This window comes from Maniola jurtina, chromosome 7 (genome assembly GCF_905333055.1).
Source record: "Maniola jurtina chromosome 7, ilManJurt1.1, whole genome shotgun sequence".
Lineage (NCBI taxonomy): Eukaryota > Metazoa > Arthropoda > Insecta > Lepidoptera > Nymphalidae > Maniola > Maniola jurtina.
The window spans coordinates 8,529,738-8,555,994 of NC_060035.1; the positions used below are offsets into that span (position 1 = coordinate 8,529,738).

At 34.4% G+C, this 26,257-nt stretch overlaps 2 protein-coding genes across 4 annotated transcripts; both read right to left on the reverse strand.

The window, feature by feature from the left end:
• Positions 1–250: 250 nt before the first annotated feature.
• On the reverse strand, positions 251–12,353 carry LOC123866599. 3 transcript variants are annotated; one of them, XM_045908249.1, is made up of 4 exons: positions 12,050–12,353; positions 11,070–11,213; positions 7,116–7,558; positions 251–489 (listed from the first exon to the last, which is right to left on the reverse strand). In XM_045908249.1, the coding sequence occupies exons 2-4, from the start codon at positions 11,088–11,090 to the stop codon at positions 330–332; spliced, it is 624 nt and encodes a 207-aa protein (XP_045764205.1). In that variant the 5' UTR covers positions 11,091–11,213; positions 12,050–12,353; the 3' UTR covers positions 251–329. The 3 variants fall into 3 exon arrangements, with proteins under 3 accessions (XP_045764205.1, XP_045764207.1, XP_045764208.1); XM_045908251.1 differs by lacking the exon at positions 12,050–12,353 and adding an exon at positions 11,500–11,641; XM_045908252.1 differs by lacking the exon at positions 12,050–12,353 and adding an exon at positions 11,344–11,473.
• Positions 12,354–17,731: 5,378 nt separating this feature from the next.
• Positions 17,732–23,643, reverse strand: LOC123866700 (larval cuticle protein LCP-30-like). The gene is made up of 6 exons (XM_045908377.1): positions 23,469–23,643; positions 23,149–23,192; positions 22,182–22,418; positions 19,632–19,793; positions 18,721–18,771; positions 17,732–18,255 (listed from the first exon to the last, which is right to left on the reverse strand). Exons 1-6 carry the CDS (start codon positions 23,481–23,483, stop codon positions 17,850–17,852), a joined length of 915 nt encoding a protein of 304 aa, XP_045764333.1. The 5' UTR covers positions 23,484–23,643; the 3' UTR covers positions 17,732–17,849.
• Between the last annotated feature and the right edge of the window lie 2,614 nt (positions 23,644–26,257).

Genomic DNA, 26,257 nt, shown 5'->3' on the forward strand with positions numbered 1-26,257 from the left:
CGTCAGCTAGTGTCTCATAATGAATTAATATGAAAACTTGTGAAATTAAGAGAAAGGTGATAAAATTTTTAAACATATTTTGAACGGAAAAATTGATGCTAATATTTCCTTACGATCTAACATTATTAATAATTTGGTGGCCTCATTATAGTGACGATCTACCGTTTTATGCCATTTTGAGATCCAATTCGTTTATTAGAACATCATGAACTCTTGCTGTACTTCAATCCCCTGTTAATAAAACGATAAGTATTTAAAATATTTTATTATAACTTAAGATCCGCTTGCATCACATTAATTGATAAGAGTTGGTATAGCACTATTTTACATTATTCTGAGACATCCTCGACAATCCTTACAAAAACTTCATATTCTAATTTTAACTTATTTGTTAAAGAGTTCGTTACAGTACTTAAAGTTTTACTTCCTTTAAAGTTGTAAATGGTTCCTAACTTCTCCCCTTCTTTTATATTAAGTAGAGGTGGGTACCTGAAAATAAAAAAGAATTTGTAAATAAAATTATTTGGGCAGTTGCGAATTAAGCTTCGCTATAAATGATGTATTTTTTTATTAGTGATTAAGATTCAATATAAGTTGATTTGCTCATGGAGGCGACATAATCACGAAATGATTAAGCCCCGAAATAAAATAAAGATTTAAAAAAAAACCGCAAAGCAAGTTATGAATACATAGAGCTGCAGCACGCGTCGTAAGATTTTGTCATTTCCAGCTGCATAGTTGGTGGTGATGTGGATGTGGACTTCCTCAACCAAACAATGTGCTTTTGCCTTGGTCGAGATACTTCCATACGAGCCGCTCAGCCAAATAAAACAATGTCTAGTGAGATTACGCGCTTTATGGGATCCACAGCTATTCATACAGTGCTATGAATTTCAAAAAGAAAATGGCACATACAAATAAAAAATGTGGTAATAATGGTATATGAGTAAAACACGCATGTGGCCCTATCGTTATCAACTTTTCAGAGCAGTTTATTCGTAGCGCACTCCGTACAAATACCTATCGAGCTCAATGAAATTTCGTAGACACATTCTGCCCATTCTGGAAACTAATACCTGTGTCTTTGTATTGATTGTAGGTTTTCGTAAAAAATACTTGCTTTTAGAGTTACATGAAATAAAAGATTTGAGTGTAAATCCTTGAGCCTGTGCATAAGGCAGGAAAATAAAACTTAATTTCGACACCACCAGGGAACACAGACAAGTAGACACAGATCATAGATAAATTATAAGTAAGTACATACTCTTTGATCATAGTTTACTTTAATGCATGGCAAGTGATATTGAGTATAGATAAATTTACATTCCAATACTGTGTAACTTTAAAGCTAATAAATTTAACGGAAATCTGGCAAACGACAGACAAAGAAATGATTTAAATATATATTGTATTTGGACCGTGTGATGAATAGACCGCATTTAAATAGCAGTATCAAGTTCTTACATCTCTTATAATGAAAAATTATAGTTTGCGAAGGTTTCATCTATATGAGAACACTTATTAAAATTAAGTTACCTAACACACCATTCTGTTAATGATGTCACGTATAATATGCACTAAAAATGAGATCAGGAAATCTATCAAACTATGGGCCTACATTAATTTTAGACTACACTTAAAGCTTTCAAGTATTAATAATAAGCACCTTGATTTTGAACAACCAGTCAAACAAGCGGGATTTTGACCTAATTTTTCAACTATCTACATAGAGTGCATCATAATATCTTCAAGGTACGCAAGCTCATAAGGAAGTAGGTATAGGTATACTTACAATATAACTGATCTCTTTTTGTCAGTTTCAAAGATTTTAAAAACGGCATTTAATTCTGTGGAACATTACGCAATACACCAACAGTCAACACCATGCTCTATCAAAATGAAAGAAATTACGAAGCTACCTACCATTGATGTAGAAGAAATATGGAAGCTAGTTTACAGATAAAATTACACGACTTAACCAACCAAGTAAAGATCCTTAGAAGAGTTCTCCAAGGAGATTCAATTCACCTCAGATGTCCTCGGCAGTATAGAAAATTTTTTCAGACTCTCGGACCGGTCTTTCAAATGTATAAATAGTAAAATGCTGTCCCATTTTAAGTTCATTGATTGACAAATACAGGATATACCTAATGGAAAAGATTTACACAGTGCGCATAGCCAAATATGAATAATATCTACTACGCAATACTAACATTGACCAAAAAAAGTGAGGGAAAAAGATAATCAGATAATATGAGAAAGGTTTTGATCAATATGTCCTACGCACTATGACATATGGAGCAGAGACGTGGACCCTCACAAGACTACACTAGCTCTAAGCTGCGCAGAGAATTAAGGAGAGAACGATGTTACGCCTTTCTCCCTTAGAATAGAGTTTCTAGTTTAGATTTTAAGAAGTGAACGGGGTGACTGACATCACTTATAGAGCATGGAGCTGTGTGGGTAGGTATGTAGGTCTTAGAGAGGGCGGACGCTGGAGCCGAGAGCTGCCAAAATGGCAACCGCATGCTGGTCCAGAAGCGTTAGCCATTTGTGACATCTGTACAGTTAATCAAAAATAACAGGCTCATATTATAATATCTGTTATTGAATAACAATCTGTTGTTTTTACAGATAAATAAAATAGTAACCACCGGCCAATACAATAGGATCGCCTGTATAATATTTCAACCTATTTTTAGTTTTTATCATGTAGTATATACAAAAATGTATTATTATATTTGTACAAAGTTATTATGATAAATTTAATTTTTCTTTTTATTGTGCCACAGGTACCGTGCTAAGTTTAACTGCTATAACTTTTGTTAAAGAATTAAGTCTTCTTTAACAAAAGTTATAGCAGTTAAACTTAGTGAAAAACAAAAGTTTCTAAAACAAGATCGCGATTTGGACCAGCTGCGAATTGGACTAACTGTGAAATTGGGCTTGGACTGAATGAGAATTTCGCCAAACGCATCTGAAAGATATATAAGTATCATGAATCACAGTTTAGCCTGCTAACTATAAAACTGAACTTTTTGTTTAGAAGATGATAGTTTTCCGATAAAAATAGCGTGGTACGAATTGCGTGGTAGTTACGTGGTGTATATAAAAGCTTTGAGATAAATAATGTGTAGTTTATTCAAACGTTCACCACGGTAGAATCTACAAGTGATATGATTTGTCTTAGATTTCATCAGAATCTACCACAAATCATATAAGTTCAAAGGATTCCCGTACACGATGCGCTAGATAATCCGTAACACGAGCCATATCTTGGGATAGGATTCATGTAGTGCACTCTGTAGTATGGCCACATACGCCGCACCCCGATCCTTGTCAATGGTTTTTCGCCCAACACAGTACGCACTGACCTAGAACGGTCTATGTGGTAACGGGCCGTTATTTTTTGAAGCACGCTCGTAGATTTTAAATGTATGTAATACATTTTTTTAATACAATTCTATCTATTATGGACTAAGGAGGGCCAGATCTGCCTTATATTATAAAGCTCAAAGTTTCTCTGCGCATTGTCCCCAACACAGGAATGAACGATCAGCAACTGACTATAAGGTTAGGATCATGGAGATTTTGGCAGATCCCAAACAACAGGTAACAAAGACGTATAAAAAAGTCTTTTATCCAATTTGGTGCAGTTGTTAGAAAGTTATGCAAGTACTGTATATATTTCGGTGATTCATTTTTATTTACAAAGATTTTACTTATAGAAGTGCCGTTCTGTTCGAAAATATTTTAGCAAATGGATAATTTCATCGGAGTTCTTTTTCGGAGTCAAAAAACAAAAAAAAAATATTTGAAGATCCTGATCTTCTAATTTGCTAGCGCAATTTGTAATGTATCGCATTTTGTAAACTAAATTATTGAAATAAAAGAGATCTCACAAAATATAAATTAGTATCACACGAAAGAACTAAAGGTTTTTTTACTACTTTTGCTAAATCTCTCTTTAGTTGTTCTTTCGTGACTGAGAATCGTGATCAACATTTTGCGGTAAATGATGTGCATCCCTCGGATACTGTTTAAAGCCTGTTTAAGTGTACAACATCGCAAAAATTGAGCACACCACTTTCCTTTAGTGGGTCTAACCAGCAGATTGGAGGTCATCCTCGTGGTCTCTTGCCTTCCAAGTTCCTAATCATGATCAAGTTCTCAATACTTTTATTTCCGCATGACCAAAATAACTTAGGATACGCTTAAGGCACATGGTGGGAAAACGTAGTTTAATCTGTAGTTGCAAAAAAATCGATGGGTTTGTGCGTTCGGCAGTTCACGGAATATGTATAATTCGCCTCCAGCCTTTGATGCATTCGACCACTGCACCAGTCAAACGCATTAATTTTCCTTCTTTCTCTATCACAAATCTAGTCAAGATTTGGCACCATATAGGAAGATGGACCAGAAGTGATTTGGTTCTATACGTGAAGCTTTAGTTCTGCCAGGTATTCGTCAGTCTTGTTAATTCCTTGTCTTTTCCTTGGATACTAAAAGCGTTGGGCGGTTTATTGGATCGTTCGACCACCATAAGTTTGGGTTTGCTTCAATTGATCAATAACTCTGGGTCTTTCTTATTCCAATTACTAACAACATCTGAGTTGCTGCATGCAGTTCACTCATATCCTCATAAAATGTTGCTAGTAATACGATAAAGATACGGTATCGTCAGCATATAGCAAGTTTGTCAGTCTCTTACCTGCGACTTTAAACCGTTTATCTCAGTTTTCCATGGTTTTACACGATGAACTTGCTATTCATTATATGTTGAAGATGATAGGTGACAGTATGCAGCCTTATTGGGTGCCTTTTATTGTCATAAAAACATTAGATAAGCTGCCATCGAGGCCCACATAAGAGAGGTATGGGTATAGAAGTTGGCAAAAAGGCTTACCAGGTAGATACTTCCATTTCAATAAGAATTGGTCACAATTTTTCCCAGTGGACTCAGTCAAATGCCTTGCTATAGTCAATAAAACACAAAAGAACTAAATTGCTAATCTCGCAACTCTTTTCGATGATCTGTCTTAAATTCAAGATCTGCTGCCTTGTGCCTCATCACATTAGGAGAGGCAGGCAGAGGCCCTCTGCCTTTCATAAATCTAACTTGCACTCTTTGGGGATTTATTCATGAAACTTCTTAAACGTTGGTTGGTTAAAAATATCCATGATTTCGCTTGTATGTGAGGTCGACGAAATTGTCCATCCAGAAATTGGAGCATTTATTTTTAGATCCTTTCTTACGTAGTAGTATAAAAACAGATTTAGTTACAAGTCAAATTTATAAAAAGTACCTTCTCTTTCGATTGAATTCAATGCCTCGTATGTATGTGTAAGTATTTTCATTTCACTTTGGCTATCAAATTTTCAAACGAAACTGAGCAAATATAATACAAGTGTAAATTAAAAATTTATAACACCCCCGACAAGTGAAGGTTACAGTAACTAGAAGAGCTGATAACTTTCAAACGGCTGAACCGATGTTCTTGGATTATAGCTTAGAACAATTTCGATCAAGCCACCTTTCAAACAAAAAAAAACTAATTTAAAATCGGTTCATTAGTTTAGGACCTACGATGCCACAGACAGATACACAGTTACACACGTCAAACTTATAACACCCCTCTTTTTGGGTCGGGGGTTAATAAATTAGAAAAAGACTTCCAAATTACTATGTAGTCAGTTCGAGTAAGACATGCATAATATGCATGTCTAACACACTACTAATACAATACTTTGGAAGGATATGTATAATTATTTGGTGAAATTATTCTACCGCCTTATTCATATACAAAATAATCTAGATGACGCTGCAAAGTAACAATGAAAAAACACGCATTATTTAAAACTCGCACGTACCATAAACGTGTAAGAAATTATTCTTATAAAAAATTAAAAGATCCGCGAAGAAACTGTCCTTAGCTAATAATTTAGTTAGTTTTAATAATCTGAACAGGATCTTTTTATAAGCTTTTGATGATGGAATTTGCTTGAAATGCATTCAAAATAGAAAACCGGTAGATATCTGATTTGGAATTTTAATTAATTAATGAAGATTACCTTTATTAGTGTAAAGATTGTCTTTCAACTTTTAGCAACAGGCGCCAATAATGTCTATAAATTTATTTAACACGGACCTAAAATCACATTTTCACAACCGGTCCTAATAAATAACCTTGATACGAATACATCATATCCGAAAAATATTAAAAAAACTGCTCTATTTAGCATTGATTTTCGGAAAATCCTTGAATTCTGACCTCAAACCGGAAAACATAAAGGTCAAATAACTAACGGGTGATAGCAACAGAAGCAGATTCACATACCATAGTCATTAAAAACATATGAAACTTAATTTAATATAAGGTCAATCAGTCAACATTTTACAGTCGGCCAGCCGCATATTTCTCACTGTCTGGTACAATTTTTACCCGACTGCGGTAAAGCCAAAAGGAAGGGTTATGATTTTAGCAGTATATGTATGTATATATGTATGTATGTGTGTATGTATGTATGTGTGTATGTATGTATGTATGTATGTGTGGTGTGTATGTTGTAATGTTCGTGAAACTATTACATGACATAACATATTTTAAGGCCATAAGGAATAGTTTGCTCGACAATTACTAATTTGTGTTGTACTTCGTGATTGTCGCACAAGCTATTCCGGGCTTAAATGTCATATCAGATAAAAATTCTACGAACAGTAAACTGCCAAGCCGTACTTTTTTAACCAAGATGTAGGGTTTGTAGAATCAGAGCTTGTAAGTAGAGTAATTTGTTATTTATTGTTATAAATGTGATAAGTATAGTCAAGGGCATTTAAGAGCTATAACTTTGGACTTTGTATAGGTCCCATGGCCAGCACAAATCTAAGCTTAGCTAGGGGCTTGGCTACTAGAGATCTCACTTTTTAACAGTGAAAACATTATGAACTTGTGAGTCTTGGAAACCTTTATACATGAAATGGTTTTGGTGGGATACATTATGCAGAATACTAATTAAAAAAGCTGTGTAGAGCAGATACAAGTATCCATCGAATACGTGAGTAAAAATAATGCGTTTCATTAATTTAATAATATTAACAAAAGCAAATGACTTACTGTGTAAATACTTCCGTGTCGTTTTTGGTTTCTGTGTCTATAACTTCACATTTCATGGAGACTTCTTGGTCGGGCTTCAACGTGTCCACCTCATTTACGCTTTCGACGACTGGCTCACCGAGAGTTAATATATCCGGCGATACATATTTAGTTATTATCGCCTTAATTACACTATATATGAAGGGAAACCGTGGAGCATAAATTTGGTAACCTATGTAGTCGTTAGAGTCTCCTCTCTCTAAATGCTTGTAAGTACCATCAAATGGGTAAACCCCCTGTTGATATATATAAGTATATTTTCCTTCGTCTGTTGGTACATATTTTCCTTCAGTTGGTGGTCTGTAGTACTTTCCATCGTCATAGTAGTCGTATGTTTTATGTTTGTATTTTCCGGTATCGTACGGTGAACACTGAACTAGCGCCCACAACGAAACAGCCAATATCTGAAATTAGAAACAGAGTATTTATTAAATTAGGTATTATCTTTAAATAATCTACACAGGAGCAGCTTCTAACCCTATACCAAGCTCAAGTTTGGTCGTAGTATGAAGTACTGCTGCCACTTATGGGATGGCTCTGGGAAGTATTAAATTAATGCATAGGATTCGGTGGATCGTCTCGCCGAAGACTTATTGACGACCAAGAGCTGATCAATTATAATGCTTCAAAGCTTCAAGCATAGGTGCAAGGTTGCCTGGTCTGTCGGTATTCTACAGGATGTAATTCGGTTAGTGTGCTACAGAACTATTTCACCTAGTTACCGCCTCGACATTTTAATATAAAGATCTGCAGCCTTGCATAGTTTGAAACACCACGGCCTCGTATGAAGTGATTTGCTTACTCGTTTCTAATAGGTATGCACTGCTAAATTATGCCCTTCTAGGCAAGCGCGCTCCACCTTAGGCTGCATCATCACCTACTTTGGCGTGATAGCAGCCTATTCGGTTAGAAAAATTACACCTGCGTTTAACCTATATAGTTCGCTTGTTATAGAATCTTGCAATTATCTATTAAGTCCAACTTCTTACATATTATTAACAAATCTTCAAAAAAAATGTATAAATCAAGAACGCCCGTTGGTGTCAACTTGGTTATCAATCGCTATGCAGGTGAACAAATAACTAACAAAGAGTCATCGAGTGAAAGAATATAAACCCAAGCTAAATCAGCAGCATGGTCGAACGAAATGTAATAATACAAATTATTAATAAAATGTTCTAGAAAATCTTAGCATGGAAAATAGGTATAGACAGTAGATACTAAAATTAAATCAATTCAAATCATAAACAGTGTAAAATATGTAAAATGGCACACACTGTTACTTGCCTCGACCTACACAGAAACGTGAAGATACCTACTGTATTTATGTCATAAAACAGCATTAATGTAATACATAGTAATCATCTAATGTTCTTTTTAATAACTTGTATGAATTAAATAGCACTATGCACCTAATTGATTGTCTAATATTATTTACTAGGGAACATTCGAGCTGATTGTATTGAAATAGATCCAAGTTAAAACCTGTACCTTTCATCAAAATGCATTAAAATCGTTAAATTAACAGGGCTCTCTCCGTCACTCGCTTTATACAATCGTAGTTCCAATTTCATTTCAATATTAAGCAACCAAAGTCCATGAAATTTTGCAGACATATTCTAGAAACTAATATCTGTGTCTGTGGTGTTTTAGATTTTTCTAAAAATATGTAGTTTTAAAATTACAGGGGCTCAAAGATTTGTATGTAAATTTTTAAGACCGCGTAACTTTGAAACCGAATATTTTAACAGAAATCTGGAAAACCACAGACATAGATATTAGTTTCTAGAATATGTCTGCAAAATTTCATGGACTTTGGTTGCTTAATATTCAAATGAAATTGGATCTACGTTTGTATGAAGCAAGTGACGGAGAGACCCCTCTTAAGTGACAGTCAGTCATCACATTTTCATATCTATACATATAATAAAATTGTAGAAAAGCGGTGTCTGTACAATGGAAATATATAAAAAAAAAGTAGCAGGGGTTGTTATTATATCGATGCCGAACCCAAAATTGTAATTAATTTTTTTTTTGTCTGTTTGTCTGTTTGTCTGTTTGTCTGTGTGTTTGTGCACGCTAATCTCAGAAACGGCTTATTCGATTTAGATACGGTTTTCACTAATATATTGTAGTAAGCTTCACTTAGGATTTAGTGTTTATTTCATGTCAATCGGTTCATAAATAAAAAAGTTATGTCAATTTAAAGAATCACGGCGCCTCGCGCCTGAGCGTCCGTGGCTATATAAAGCGCGAAAAGTCACTATTCCACGCGAACGAAGTCGCGGGCACAGCTAGTTTATAATATTCGTATGGATATGCCCTTCAGGCATCGCGTGTTTCCTGCCAAGTATAACTTTAAATGCCTTCAAGGCATCTTCTAGGCCAGCACGTTTTAGCCTAGATCTCATCATTGGTTTTTATAATGCATGATTGTCGTCACGTGCAAACCTATTTCATAAAAAAATGCAGTTCATAACAACACAAAGTGAAATTAAATGTTTTGAAGTAGGTATGGTAAGCACCTACTAATTCAACATTACGAAAAATCTATAGAGTTATGAGTTTGATTTGGAGTACCAACATAAAACTGCAAGGGTGTTAATGCATACCTACTACAATAGTTTCCCCAAATTGGACTGAAGCATTTATTCACATGTAGGTACTAGCTGTGTATGTAGGTAGAACACTATAATCTCTTGGTAAGAGCAATGACTTCATGGCGCCACGTTTTCAATGGGTTCAATGATCAAGACTTTAAAATACATCACCACACTTGTTTTGAAAGTTTACTGAACCCACCCCACGGGTTCTACTTTATAAACTATTAAATTAAATAACTTTATTTTGTCCACAAAGTCAACTTACTTGAAACCACTTTATAAAAGTTCTTATGAATAAAAACTTTTATAATCTGATTAATTAACAGGGCTGATTGTGGTGGTCTGCACAGTATTGGATCACCCATTTGCATAAATTACCGATTATTTACCCCTGTAGCCACATATAACATATAACATAGTCTATAACTGGTACCCACAAAATCAATTAACAATTTTTGTACATCCTTTACCTATTGTTACGTATGTATCGCAGTAAAAAGTACCTAGTTTTAACGCATTAGGTTTGAGGACTTTTTAAATCCGAAGTTCAGACAATATTTAATTGTCACAGTAAGAAACAAAATTTGTGTTTAAAGTTGAAAACATGAAAATCGGTTCAGTTGAAGTAATTTCAAAAATACGTCGCAAAACGTGAAATAATACTTAATACAAAAGTAAAGTTCTTCATTTCAAGTCTCCTTTAATACGTTTTGAGTTTATTACTTTGGAACATTATTTTTTTCATTTCATTTCATTTCATTTATTGCAAGATTGTAAGTAAAAAGATGTTACATAAATTTTAAGTAGGTACGTATCACAATCTGCCATGACATGGCGTGCAAAATTTACTATCTTTACATACATTTTCAATAAGTACATAAAATATTATACATAAACAGTTAAATAATTGTAATGATTCGCAGTAAAACTCATTTAAAATATTTTTTAAACTTTCAAAGGAACCATATTTGTCAAAAATAACAGCAACAAGTTTCAAAATATAGACGATATACATACAATATACATATTTAACTTTCAATAAAAACCTGTATATAAAATTACTTGACCTGTGACCTCTCTGTTTTAGATACATCTAATACATAATACTTGCTTAAATCAATTTAGTGAATAAGAAGACTGAGTGGAATAAACACAAGCAGACAAAAATCATAAGTTAAATTTGCGGAGAATTATCATACAATTACTACAGTCTAATTTCCTAAAAAGTATTCGTGTTTAGTAAATTTGAAAGATTAAAAAATAACCTTAAATGAACTTAAGATTATGATTCAATAATAACAATCATACTTACAAATTTTCCCGCGTGCTTCATTTTCTTTCAACGGAAGAGTGAATTAATAAATGTTATCCAATGATATTGTTCTTCAAGAGAAGTTTTGTCGCACCTCGTCCGATACAGGTTGTTCACTCCACAGATTATGTTTTGGATCTGAAACTAGATCAGATAATGTGTCATAAGTAAGCAGTATTTTAGTTAGATAACAGCCAATATTCGTCAAAAATATTTTATTCCTCATTGCCTTAATTAACATTTAGATGTATAATAAATTTTGTTCGAGACATACCAAAAGTGGATCAGAATCCTCAAATCAAGTGTGACGAGGTCAAACAGAAAGAATTTGCATAGCTCATGACATTACGAGTATAATAGGCTATAAAGAGCACCACAATATTATTCCCTCACTTTGCACTAAAAAGTTACTTATACCTATCTCAATTACTTTCTCTACAATTCCTACAGTGCAGAAGTAGCTTCAATACGACCGACTTACAAGAACGTCGTAATTCTCTTGAATGGAATGTTTGAGAAGCCACTTCAGATATCGACTTGCACAATATAAAAATCCCCCATCGTAAAATGCAACTTTATTTAAACTGAGATTCTGCACTCTGATGACCTTATATTAGGCTTTTATATACATAACTAGATGATACCCGTGACTTCGTCTGCGTGGATTTAAGTTTTTATAGATCCCGTGGGAACTCTTTGATTTCCCGGCATAAAACGTACCCTATGTTTTAATTCAAAGCGTAAGCTATCTCCACCTTTCAGCCAAACTGGTGTATGTTAACATTCTTTGTGGCGCAAAGATTAACAGACATATAAACTTTTACATTTATATATACTAAGATAATAATAATGTGCTAGGTTAAAACAAAGAGATTTAATAGACATCCTTATCGTGCAATAAAGAATCTATTTGTGATATCATGCCTATCTATTATAGACACTCTACATTTAATTAAAATCCATTGTAAAGTTCAATTTACCTAATTATTTGTCTTCACATCCGGTGCCCGCTTGACATTTTGATGACAATCATTAAATAAATAAATAAAACAGAACTAAAATGCTTGGAAATGTCAAATCATTGTTCACTCCAAATACTAATTGATTAGACACACCACACTGATTTAAGATTAATATAGACAGAGAACTGTATCACATTAATTTCTTATTTATAATGTCGAGGTGCGCTAAATCTGTATATTAAAGTAGGTAGTTTGACAGGAGCGTCATAGTCAAGAGGTGATATCTAATATCGAAATGAAGACGACATTCCGGTAAAGCTAAACGTAATGAAATGCTCCTATAAAGTCCTACGGTGTCCAGCCAGTCAGGCACAGCAATTCATCGCATATTAATTAATACGCTATAACTCAAAAAAGCAATAGGTTTGATGTTAAAGGTTATCAATAACACGAAAAAATTGGTCTGTACGTTTATCAATCACTAGATAAGATTGCACAATTATTGCAGATATTGCGTATTATCAATGCAAAATCGCACCTCTTAGTAAAATAAGACTTCTGTCCAAAAAAAAAGTGGAATACTTTCAGGACATCGATGTTTCAGGATGCATGTGTGTGAGTTTCTTTTTTCCACCATAACTTCTAAATGAAGAACTGATTTGGATCCCGAGAACGTTACAATACTTCCGTACAATATTTTTTTGAATAAATTTAATATGGCTCCATTTTACATGTGGAAAAATACTCCTCATTTTTTTTCTTAATGAACACCAGACCTGATACAGTGCAAATCACTGTAAGGTGTTTGAAAAAAAAAATACTTGTTAAATTGTCGAAGCAGACACCAATCAACTAACCAATAACCAACAGCCAACGTAGTACAGCTTTTCCATTTGACGAAAGATAGGAAATAATATGACCAGATGACAGTCAAACAGACTCCAATAGTGCAGAGGCACGAGAAGAAAAAGGATCATCGAAGTAGTCATAATAAATACGTAATCAGACCCTGCCCTCCCAGCAGGAGTAATTTACTACTATCAAATTAAATCAATACACTTTATTAAGTACAAAAACATTATTGAAAACATACTAAGTACATATATTCATTGAAACTTGAAAAAAATGTGTAGTGGGATCTTATGGCGGCTTCCTTTAACGACTCACCCGCAATTTACAGTGGCTATAAATTGGGTTGGGTTGTAACTTGCGAGTTGGGTTGTAACTTGTGAGTTGGGTCGTAAGTTGTAAGTTTGGTTGTAAGTTGTGGGTTGTGGATTCAACGGAAAGTGAGGCCACGCGCAGAATCGAATGTATGAACTAGTCACAAGCTACTTATTAGGCTACATTTCCAATATAGATAGCTACCTTGTTAGCTACGAATGTATTTCAAATTCACCAATAGCATCACTTAATTTTCATAGCATATAATATTATCTAAACTCTAGTGCAAAGGGGTTAAACGAAACTGAGTTTTTTTATATACTAGTTAGTTAGATTGGGTTAGTAGTAAGGATGCATACAAGGTATGCCCAAGAGGTTTAGCTATGGAAAATATGCACAGCTATAAAGCCAATGATTACGCTCACTTTAGTTCGCTTCGTGCATTTTTATCGCACACTCTACGCAAATCGCATCTGCATAGCAAATCTTACCCGCTTCGCAACGCTACTTAGTTTTGATGGAAATAGACACATGGTTTTAAAGCTTAGCTTACTTCTTTCTATTTTAAGAAAAAGTTTATTTAAGTAAACTTTTACAAGTGCTTTAGAATAATCGCTGGCGGAAAGGCAGCCTTACAGAAGTCGTAGCTCGTAGGCAAGTCGAATATTACGATTGGATCATACGAAATAGTTAAAGAAAGTTAGAATAAAATTAATATTCATGTCAAGTCTAAATAATAAAATAACAATTAATCTCATTTTATCCATAAAAACGAGTTATCGGTAACTAGCCGATGCCCTCAACTTCGTCCGCGCGGATTTAGGTGTTTCGAAATCCCGTGGGAACTATAGAATATCCCGTGGGAATAGAAAGTAACCTATGTGCTAATCCAGGATATTATCTATCTCCATTCCAAATTTCAGCCAAATCCGTCAAGTAGTTTTTGCGTGAAGGAGTAACAAACATACACACACACAAACTTTCGCCTTATAACATTGAGTGTGAAGTGTGATATTAATGTGATATGCATTTCGGTATTTGATGCTTAAAATATTCAGACAATTTCTGTTCAGATCTATATGATGATCTAGAGCCCGGGTTCGCTTAAGTTTCATAGTTCCGGAGATAGAGGGCGGAACTCCTCAATGTCTAAAAGCAATTCAATCACGATCAGTGTAATAACTTGGTAAAAAGTAGACTCTTAACCATAACACATAGCATATTATAGCATGCTATTCATTTTTACTTCTTCCCTATTTTGTAATAGGTTCGAATTCGGTTAAAAAATTGGTAAGTAGGTACCTAATTTTCTCAGTACTTTTAAATATCATTGTCATTCAGAGCATTTCATGACGAAGGTTTATACGTAGATTCTTATCAATACTATACATCGATGATACTATATAATATTATAAATGTGAAAGTGTGTCTATCTGTCTGTCTGCTACCTTTTCACGGCCCAACAGTTTAACCGATTCTGACGAAATTTGGTACAGGGTTAGCTTATATCCCGGGGACAGACATAGGCTATTTTTATCCCAGAAAATCAAAGAGTTCCCACGAGATTCCAAAAAAACCCATCCGTTTAACCGATTTGTATGAAATTTGGTACCGAGGTAACTTGCGTCCCTGTCATTGACATAGGAAACGTTTTATCCCGGAAAATTAAACAGTTCCCACGGGATCTTTAAAAATCTAAATCCACGCGGACGAAGTCGCGGGCATCCTCTAGTATAACTATAATATGAGACATTCGAAACGTATATTTCCCGTTGGAATATGTGCTCCCCGTGTACGACGCTGGGGTGGTCAAGTAGTAGCTTAAAAGACTTCAACGCGTTTGCGGCTCGCCACAAACATCTAATTGTGGGGCGTGCGGAAGCTGCCGCTGCGAAGCCAACTGCTACAGCCGGCGGGTAAACAGCTATAGCTTAATAAAAGACTTCAACGCGGTTGTGGCTTGCCAGAAAAATCGAAGTGCGGAGAGTGCGAAGTGAGGATGAGTCAACTAGTAGGTTAATAAAAGACTTCAACGCGTTTGTGACATGCCAGAAAAATCAAAGTGCGAAGAGTGCGAGGTCGGGACGAGTCAACTAGTAGGTTAATAAAAGACTTCAACGCATTTGCGGCTTGATGAAAAAATCTAATTGCGGGGCGGGGGAAGCTGCCGCTGCGAAGCCGTGGCGGGTCAACTGCTATAACTTAATTTTAGACTTCAACGCGGTTGTGGCTTGCCAGAAAAATCGAAGTGCGGAGAGTGCGAATTTGGGGTGGATCAAACTGGTTGTACAATATTAATTTAGAATGTGGCAAGTATCGTCATCAGAGACGTCAGACTATCGTAACGTGATTTCCTAATTCTCCTGTCTTGGCATAATATAGACTGCCGCATGCTTCTTAAGTCCGCAAAATCAATGTTTCCTTGTGTACCTGAATTGTTTGTTTCAAATTTGAGCCCTCCGGCTACACGCTCTTATTCATCTTGCCTACATTACTTTAAATGGGCTATACCAGAAGACTCACTTTTAGTTTTACAAAAACCGTCGATGTGTAAAGGGAAAAGGCCGTGGAGTTGGAGTGGTCCGATTTTCTGAGCTTCAATGACCTAAGTACCTAATAATATGAAAACATTATACAGTGTGTTCGGACATGAACTAGAACTTACAAACTTTACCTCTTTATATATTGGTATAGTACCTTGTTTAGGTACACACTACTAAAGCAGCAACTATAATGTCAAGAAATTCAATGCAATATCTAAACTAGATATAAGCCTAATACCTAAAAGACCTAATATTAAACTATGTTCTTATTTATATACGGAAGCGATTTCTATGTCTACATAACAAAACATAAATTTTACAAAATATCTAATACGAATCCGAAAACTAATAGTTACGTGGGCCTCGATTATCATTTACAATCAAGACCGTTAAATTAAGCCATTTAAATTATTGAGCCATTGATAAATAGTAGGTAGGTACTTAATTTGATAATTTGTCTTTATTACTTTGATATCCTCTATTAAGATAGCTGTTAAGATAGCTGTTAAGATTATGTAAATATATATTAATTATTATATATTTGTCTAATTTGACTGTTTGTTTTATTTGTAATTGATTTTACTGATATATGACAAAAAAATAAAGTTTTTATATTAGTAGTCCAAATCCATAGAAACTTCCGCAATTTCGGCAAGAGTGAATTTCTGATATTTTTTTGTATTAAAAACTTGCAGAATTTAACATTGATATGACAGCAACTTCTGCAATAAAACTTGCCAGTGCCCAGTGGATACTTGGCCTTAACAATAAAAGAATAACCGTATGTTCATTTAAATAAGACAAATTGCTTTTGCCCTTATTTTTGTTCAAAAACAACCAAATCAAGTATCAATAGGTACCTATACTAGATAGTTGAAATTTTGAAAAAAAAAAACTCTTAAATTCAGAATACTATCCTCTGCGTACCTACACTTACCTGTATCATTTATATGTTTAGTTAAACTAGACCTTAAAAATGATTTAGCTTTCATGATAGTTTTTCAAAAACTGCTTCTTTTTATGTTATTTTCTTATTTAACAAAGCTTTTCTTTTATTCAGACACATGAGCCATTGACTGCAATCAATGCATCTAATAGGAAGTGATGATGCAATTTAATATGAAAGCGGGCTAACCTGGAAGGGGTGTGTGTACCAGTTTTTTTAATAAACCCTTTGGTTTCTACACGGTATCGCACGGGAACGCTTATCGCTTTAGCGGTATGTAGGTAACTAGCCACGGCCAAAGCCTTCTACCAAACCAGATCAGAATATTAGAAATCATAAAATTCCAAACCCCTGCTGGTTATCGAACCCAGGACCTCCCACTGATAAGACTACAGCGCTTACCGCTGCGCCAGGGAAGTCGTCAAAACTTTGAAATTCGTTTCATTCTAAGAAGTCACAACTCGCAAGTGAAAATTATTTCTCACAGTTTACCCAACCGCTAAAATGCCTTTTGAGGTCACCTGTAACCTAAGAGCCGAGATAAATAATAATAAATAATCAGTCCATCTGTTATCTGTCGATAAGTTACTTAGCAACGTTGTTATACTTTGTCCAAAAAGACTTTGCAAGTTTTTACAAGGCATTATGGCTAACGGACAAACTTAATACTCAATCTATCTCTGACTTATCGATAAGTTATTTAGCAACGCTGTTATGTGACAACTACGCAACAAGACTTTTGACGAATAACAACATTGCTAAGTAACTTATCGACAGATTACAGATAGATTGATTTTAAATTTGGCCGTAAGTGAACTAATTAATAATATTACGGCGGTAAATGGGTGTACACATTCCAATAAACAAGGTGTCGTCATATAAGTGGGATTGGAGCGACGCTGGATAATTAAAAATTTAAAAAAAAAAACGAAATGGCGGAATCTAGCCTCTGAAAGCCACCAAATTTTCTGCTGCAGTCTGTAGTCTAAATAAGTGCTGGTAAATTCACTGAATACGGCTAAAACTTCCAATAAAATGAAATAAATCTTCGAGTATCGAGTTTATATTATTATTTACATAACAATTTTCAGTTTAACACTCAAAACTTTAAATACTGAGTGTCATTATAATAACAACAATAAAATTATAATAACAATAGACTAGACTAGGGTAAGTGAGCACCGCTGGGCACGAAACCGTTCTCATCGGCAGTGTAGTCTACTCTGTACGTGACACCGTCGGGAGCGACGAATTCGAAGAAACCTCTAGCTCTGAGACCTTCCCTCTCATTGTCGATTTTCTCGATTTTACCAGCCTCCTCAGCAAGGATTTTGTTCTCAGTCTCATAAAGATAGTGGTATCCATCGGGAAGGATGTCTGTCTCTTGACGGATAATGCCATATTTGTACTCGTAGTTGCCAGGTACCTTGGGGACTACTGCAGGTTGCACGTACGCTGGGGTGGGCTTGACGTATAAGGGAGTGCTGCTGACGTATACGGGCTTGGCAGGAGCAGCAGAACTCACAACGACGGTTTCTGGAACCCTGTCGACTACTGTGACGGATTCAAAGCTGTAAATAGAATCGAACTTTAATACAAAATGTACAACTGGATGTTATTGCTCACGTGAAATGGTAGGAGCTGAAGAATTATTTTTATTACTTAATTTTTTATCATCATCATGATCAACTTATCACCCACTATTGAGTAGGGGTCTCTCTTAAGGAGGACTTTGGAGGGTTTTGGCTATAGTCCACTAGGCTGGCCAAATGCGGATTGGCAGATTTTACACACCGTGAGAACATTAAAGACAACTCTCAAGCATGCAGGTCCCCTTACAATGCTTTACTTCACCGTTACAGCAAGTGAAATTTTATTAAACTCCGAAAGTTAGAGGTGCGTACCACGTTCGAGCTCTTTACTTTTTTTTATATAATATTATTGATACTATCTCAAATATATAATAGCAAAATCTCACTCAGGATATTTTATAGTTTGAAGGCAAAATATGACACGTTAATTTTAATTATACTTACACAGGCTTTTCAGCCTCGGGTTTCTTTTCTACCACTTCTTTATCAGCAGCACTAAAACATAAAACAAAACGAATATTACAATCAAACAAAAATTAAGCATAGTAATATTCTACTCTGTTCAATTTATAATTTTGTCTGACCTACTCGAGTAAGAAAAAAAGATAAAAAATTAATTAGTTACACGTACTAAATTGTTGATCACAGATTTATGCTCTGGTAACGACTAAATGCGATTTGTTTTTCCAATTGAAAATATGAACCTGATAAGTTATATTATTTTATCAAGTCAAACATTCGTATGAGTGAAGAAAATTGTTTTTTGCTGAAATAAATTTCCTTTAAATTCATGAATAAAGTATTAGTTTAAACTAACAAGGAGTGCATTTGTAAATCGCAAAGCCAAAAGTAAATCTTATGGCGTAGCTCTAGTAGCAATTTCGTTTCGCTAATTTTATTATTACCTACCACGTCAGTACATGTTAAGGTGTAAAATAACGGTTATCTTTTTATCCAGTAATTGCTGCATGTACCTATTTTTCCCGGCACACTAGCCGTTGGATTGATATTCGGGTACTGTTTTGCGCTTGACGACAATCACGCTTAATAAAAAACCATTATGAGTTCTAGGTTGGAGCTTGGAGCGCGCTTGCCTAGAAGATGCCTATTAGTTGTTGCCTTCAAGGTCCTCAAAGAATACGTGGTAGGAAAGAGCGTTTCGCTTAGCAGTTTGGTTCAGTGACAGTCAAAAACGTTATCCAACGTGCACAGCCAGGCTGTGTCGCGGCCTAATGTTTTTGTACTCAGGATGCTGCGTACGAGCTCAGTTTTAAGATTTGGATTTAATTCCAAGGGATAACTTAAATCCTAGACAACAAATCTAGCTTTATGAAAAAGTTTCGTTTAAAACTTACTTAAAAGTGCTGCTTTTGTCAGGAACGTATTGGCCACCAGCGCCGCCTCTGCTACCTTCATCCCTGTTTCCAACATAAGCTCCTCCTGGGCCACCTGGACCACCTCTGTCTGATGAGCCAGTGTAGAAGCCGCCAGCGCCGCCGCGGTCACCACGGTCACCGCTGTAAAAGAGAAAAAATGAATCTTTTAAATGTACAAGTCGTAAAGACTGCTGCAATAAAATCACATAGGAAAATGGCACCATACAGCCGCCATACTTTTTCAAACAAATTTGATTTTTTTTTTCAAACAAATCCGTGTCTCTCGGAATGATGTAAGGACTCTAACGATATCCAACTTTGTTCAGCTATTTAGAAGTTATGATGGAATATCATATATAAACATAGATACGTGAACCCCGAAAACATACACTTCTTTTTTTGGGCATTCGCGCCATAAGAGGAAAGGTGACTGACTGACTGAACTATTAACGCACAGCTCAAACCAACCATTAAACTTTTCATGAAAGACGAAATTTTAGCTTTCGATTAAAAGTAAAGTAGCAGGTAGGTATTTCATGATTTTAGGAAATTGTAAAAAAAGGAAGGGAAAAGAATTTCCACAGACAGGTAGAGCCTAGAGGGTTGTACAAGAAGTGATCTAGGATACACGGGTTTCCTAATTCTAAGCAGACGATGTCGCCAGCTAAAGCTAGTGCAAGTATAAAGCAGCTGCACCTATGAAAGGAAAAAAAACTAACAAATAGGTATGTAAATCATTGATTTAAATATGTAATTTTATGTAAATGACCTAATGTTAGACAAACTACAGTCCAAAATTAATATTTTTTCCTTTGACTAATTCAAATGGACTTGTAAAGGTTTATTTGAATATAAAAGTTTGTATTATCTGTACTACAAAGAGGTAAAATTTGTTAGTCTGTCTGAAGGAGTAATCTTCAGAGGTAATGCTCCGATTTTAATAATTCTTTCACTAATAGGTAATAACAGTTACATTTCCCGAGAGCTATATAAGTCGTTCACGCGAACAAAGTTGCGGACAAAATCTGGCATTCTAATAAACATTGTTAATCATTGTTTTAACCTTATAATACATTCAAGTTAAGCATAAAATGAAGTATCTAATTACTTCTGATTTTCATTAACGCAATCAAGTTTCTTACATTGATAATACGTTTGGTTCCATAAAATGGGTATATTATGTTGCAAATGCGACATAATGAAATTAATATGCAAGATGTGATCAAGTTGTTTGCAAGTAGGTATAGTAGACCTACGCAATCCTTCCAAAGAAAAGGAAAAACCTTTATCGCTACATCCGATTCTGCTGGGCAGCTTGATCATTTGATCAATTAGATTACCCAAAATATATCGTAAATTGTAATTATACTGTTACTAGCTGACCCACCCTGTTGTTTACCTGTTGTGTACCAAGTTTCATGTACCTACTTGAAATGGTGTAAACTTGAAAAATTACCTACTTTCATACAAACTTTAATCCCCATATGAACCCCTTAGAGGGTGAAACTTTCAAAAACCTTTCCTTAATGAAATTCTACATCGTAAAAGAAATAACTGTCAAAATTTCAAGTTTATAACCCTAATGGTTTACGCTATGCATTGATTAATTAATGAGTGAATCAGTCAGAACAATCATTTTTATTTGTATAGACTATTGATAGTACAGATTTGTATTGTTATATGCATATCGTGCATATGGGCCAGTAGCGGGGGGTTTTTTTTTTAACTTTTACAACAGATTTTTTTGTTTAAAAAATTCGCGATGTCACCAGGCGGATTAAGCCGTCTTTATGCAAAATTTAGTGTCATATACCTACCTGGGCTTGGGTTTTTACGTGTCAAAGTTCAATTGAATATTAATATATACTATTATAATAAATTTAATTTGTCTCTATCTGTCTGTGTGTTACATTTTTACTTCCTTTTTACATCCTATCCACTTAACCAATTTTTACGTTTGGTTCATTCCAAAAACAATCCAAGTCTCGGACATCTACAAATATATATGTTATATTATTTATTATACGAATTATATTAATACGTTTATCATATTAAGCTTGCAGAAAAAGATTGAAAATAAAAATTATAAAGTATTATAAATTACCATACACCTTCCAGGATAGCACGTTTCCACCTTAGATTCGTCTACTTGTATGGTAAAAGTAGATAAAAAGTAATCAAGTGCAAGTCGAACTCGCACAGGAAGGGTTACGTACCATTTATAAGATTATATAATTTTTATTTCTTTTTTAAGTTACATAGCGGCCATTTTGAAAATTTACTCTGAAAATTTACTCTTGACCTTTTACTGCTCATGAGATACAACCCTCAATAGACATACGGATGGACCGACAGTCGGATGGACAGACGGACGGACAGTGGAGCCTTAGTAATAGGGTCCCGTTGGCACCATTCGGGCACGGAACCCTAAAAAGTTAAAACTAAAATAAAATATGATCTCATCATTATAATGATAAAAGGTTATTATCATACTCAGACGATCCATAAAGATTGAAGTACAAAACTTACTCGTAGGCACCAGATCCGTCAGGATTGTAGCGACCACTGCTGTCGTATTTGCCAGGGTTGTAGCGGCCAGGGTCGTATTTGCCTGCGTCGTAGCGGCCCGGGTCGTAACGGCCAGGATCGTAGCGTCCCGAGCTCGGGGCCTTAGTTACTTTGCCAGCGTAGTAACGGTTAGGGTCGTAGGCACCGACTGATGCACTAGCCGTAGTGCGACTGAATGGGAAAGCAGTCGGGGTTGGCCTGGAAATTCAAATAAATTATCTATTATATTCACATTACAACCGAAATTTTTATAACACTTGAAGCATAATAAGTATTTACGAATACGCATAGTTTTTTGCCCTTAAAGAGATGGCTCATAAAGTCAATTGTAATGTACAAGATAGACGTTGTAGTTCACAAGTGTATGACTATACTTTTTCAACTCACTGTTCAGCTTATATTATAATGGTACAGTTTTGTCTGTAACGGTAACTAAAGTAGTCTAGGTACGAAACAGATAAACCTACTAAATATTTTTCGGCGGGAGAAAAAGTAAAAATCTCTATATACTGCACTTCAAAGTCTGCACAAAATCACTGCATTATAACATATCAACCTTAAGTTGTTCCTTCTACCTCTTTTTTCCATTTCCTTTCTATTATCTTAATTATTATATTATCATATAACTACTAAGTTCGGGCTTACTAAGGTAATGCTACTTTTCTTAATTGGACAGCATGGTATTCATCACTATTCTCTTCCTGTGCTAATGAAATTCGTACAAGCATGATGTAAAAAAATTGCAGGGTTTCTTTCCTCCTTTTGAGGACCAAAGTAACATTTTTCACTCACAGTCAATTTTGTATACCTACTAAAGATATCGTTATAGTAACGAAACGAACAACGGTGTGTCACTGTTACATTCTTGTTTTTCTTACATTGTCAGTTTCAACTAACGAACTTAAAAATTTGACTTATCAGTACTTACACAGTGTCAGCGGCCAAGGCAGCTGTTATTGCCAATGAAAAGATCTGAAAAAGGGGATTTTTTAATATTAATAAAGCCAATTATATACTTTAACTTTGAACTGTGACTAAACTTTGAAATGATTTGCTTTTTATTCACATCTAACTCAATAGATATACTTAAATAATTGATCATAGTAATTTTCTTTTAAAAAAGTTCAGTAAAGCACAGATTTTTTTGCTCATCCTATAATACTCCCCAAGTTAAATTAATTGGCATATCTATACTGATTTTAGTTGCAATTAAATCTTTATTACGTAGAGAGATTTTGTTCTACGTACCAAGAGACCCCGCATTGTTGTTGTTATCTACACGGCTTATCACTTGAATGTTGTTGAGTCTAACACCAATGGCTTTATATACCTTTTTTTCATCTAATTTTATAAGATGATGCTCCTGGCCAGTTCGTCACATTTATAATGTGTATGATATTAACTATTCATTAGCAATGCTTCTCAAACTATGTCCTAGAGACTAATTATTTATTTCTCGCTGTCTATATGCAAATGTTTTATATTTTTATGGCTATGTTAAAAAGTTTATGGTACCTCTAAAATCTACGACACTATTCTGTATAGTGATTTCTCATTAGTTTGATACAATCGAACATACAAATTAAATTTTAAATAATTTATTACATGATCGCTAAATGTTGTCAAATTAGGATGATTAGAACATAGTAAAAAGTTTCTGAGTACCAAGGTAAGGAAAAATCAAACACCAATTATAGCAGCACGTAATCTTATCTTATTAATATTAAACATGTGATTGGATGTTTATTACTACTTTACGGCACAATGACTAATATTTGGCTGAAATTTAATTTATACCCTGAACTAACACATAGGCTTTATGTATTCCAGAAAATCAAAATGTTCTCACGAGACTTATAAACCAAGCGGATGACATCGTGGCCACTTATTTACTCTCAACATAAAGCCCAAAGATGGATAATCTGACGCTTATTGAATCGATAATATTATTATGGGTTGAACTTGAAAAGTTTATATTAATTTTCTTGTATATTTCTAAGATTGCCATTAGAACCATAAAGGGGTAATAAGATATTTCATACTTAACAAGGTCTACTTATTAACTTGTACGTGCTTTTAGCTCTATTTTTAGGTAAATACAATGTGTGGAGCTCAATCAAAACTTAGTATTTTGATTTGTTTTGTCAACACGTTTCCCATAAAGAAAACTATGAGATTTCGTGGAACCACCAAAAAAAGCGAGGCATTTTTTATTCTTGTTGTATTTTCTATATTTTATTTTACCTACGCTGTCTCGCACATTGTCACGATCGTGCGTTTATTCCACTTTGTAGGGTTCCGTACCTCAAAAGAAAAAACGGAACTCTTATAGGATCAATATGTTGTCCGTCCGTCCGTCTGTCGCGTCCGGCAAGAAAACCTATAGGGTACTTCCCGTTGACCTAGAACTATGAAATTCATGAAATTGGCAGGTAGGTAGATCTTGCAGCACAAATAAAGAAAAAAATCTGAAAACCATGAATTTGTGGTTACATCACAAAACAAAAAGTAAAATGTGTTCAGAAACAAATAATAATAAGTATTTTCAATTTTCAAAGTATACCAAGTGGGGAAGTATCATACGAAAGGGATTTACCTGTGCATTCTAAAACAGATTTTTATTTATTGTTATGCATAATAGTTTTGATTTATCGTGCAAATGGCGGAAAAAAAACCCGAGTACGAACCCTCGAGTGCGCCAATATGACTCGCACTTGGCCAGTTTTTGTGACTTAGATACTATCCCAAAATAAGCTGTTTTTCATTTTGTGAACGAGATAAAAGATTGGCTTTAATAGTTTTTTTGCTGCATATAAACTTTGGGAAACTATGTCAGAACAACTAACACTGCAGTCAGTAAAATCATAATCCTGCAAGTGAGTAAATAGGCAGGTAGATAGTACTTAGTTAACGTAAATGTTTTATTTTTAAAAGGTTCTCTGTAAATTTTTCGTTGTGTCATCAAGATTAATCAAAATGATTATGGATTGATCATGTCACATGTGTTTATTGATGTTTATTTTCTTATAGTTCAAGGATCCTAGTTATAATTTATATACTTCAAAATTTAGTCAGTGTGATTTAATAAACAAAATTAAAACTTGTTCGTGCTGCTTATTATGATAAAAATTATTATTAGCTACCACTGAAACATAGGTACTCTGACTGGTTAAATTATTTTCTATATAAAGTAAAACGTACATAATAATATCTCGTAAACCTTTACATTGCTCAATTCGTCTCTAATTTTATTTAATATGCATTTTGGATGAGTTAAAAACTATAGGTAAGTTAGTATATACTTAATTGAATATTAATAATGGGTATAAAAAGTAACACACAGAAAACAATTAATTTCTTAGTCCTATTGAGTACTATATTATAATGATATTAAGTATAAATAAATAATTATTTTATTGAAGTCAAGGTTGCATTATTTTATATTTTATTTGGGGTTTGGGAAGCTTCGGATTATTTTCAGCAAGAGTTAACTTCCGAGCGTTGACTATTCTTATACCTACCTCCACATCAACCGTACCGTACTTAAAAGATGACAAGGATAATAATATATCAAAAAAAATAGCGATATTATGTTAATTATCCATTTCGGTCTTTATTTATTGATCATACACTGATACATATTAAATGATTTTTAGTATTCAAATAATTAAAATATCCGTGATTGGATAAATTCGGTGCAATATGATAATGTAAAGATAGAGTTTCAGATTTCAAATAAATCACTATCTATAATTGCATATTGCAAATTTTCTAGGCCCTGGAGCTTTATGATGAGTTTTCAGCGATAGAAAGTTTAGATATTTATTGTAAGTACAACAATCTACCATTATGATTCAAACAACTAGGTATACGAGTACATACCAATTTAGGAGATTGTCATTAAAATAGGTACCTAATCTCGTTTACTAACACAATGGGGCTCTCAGGGGTTATTCGTTATCTCAATGATCATCACTGAAGAATATTCCTCAATCAATTTTGGACTTGCATATACACAAGTTCAAAAAATCTATTAA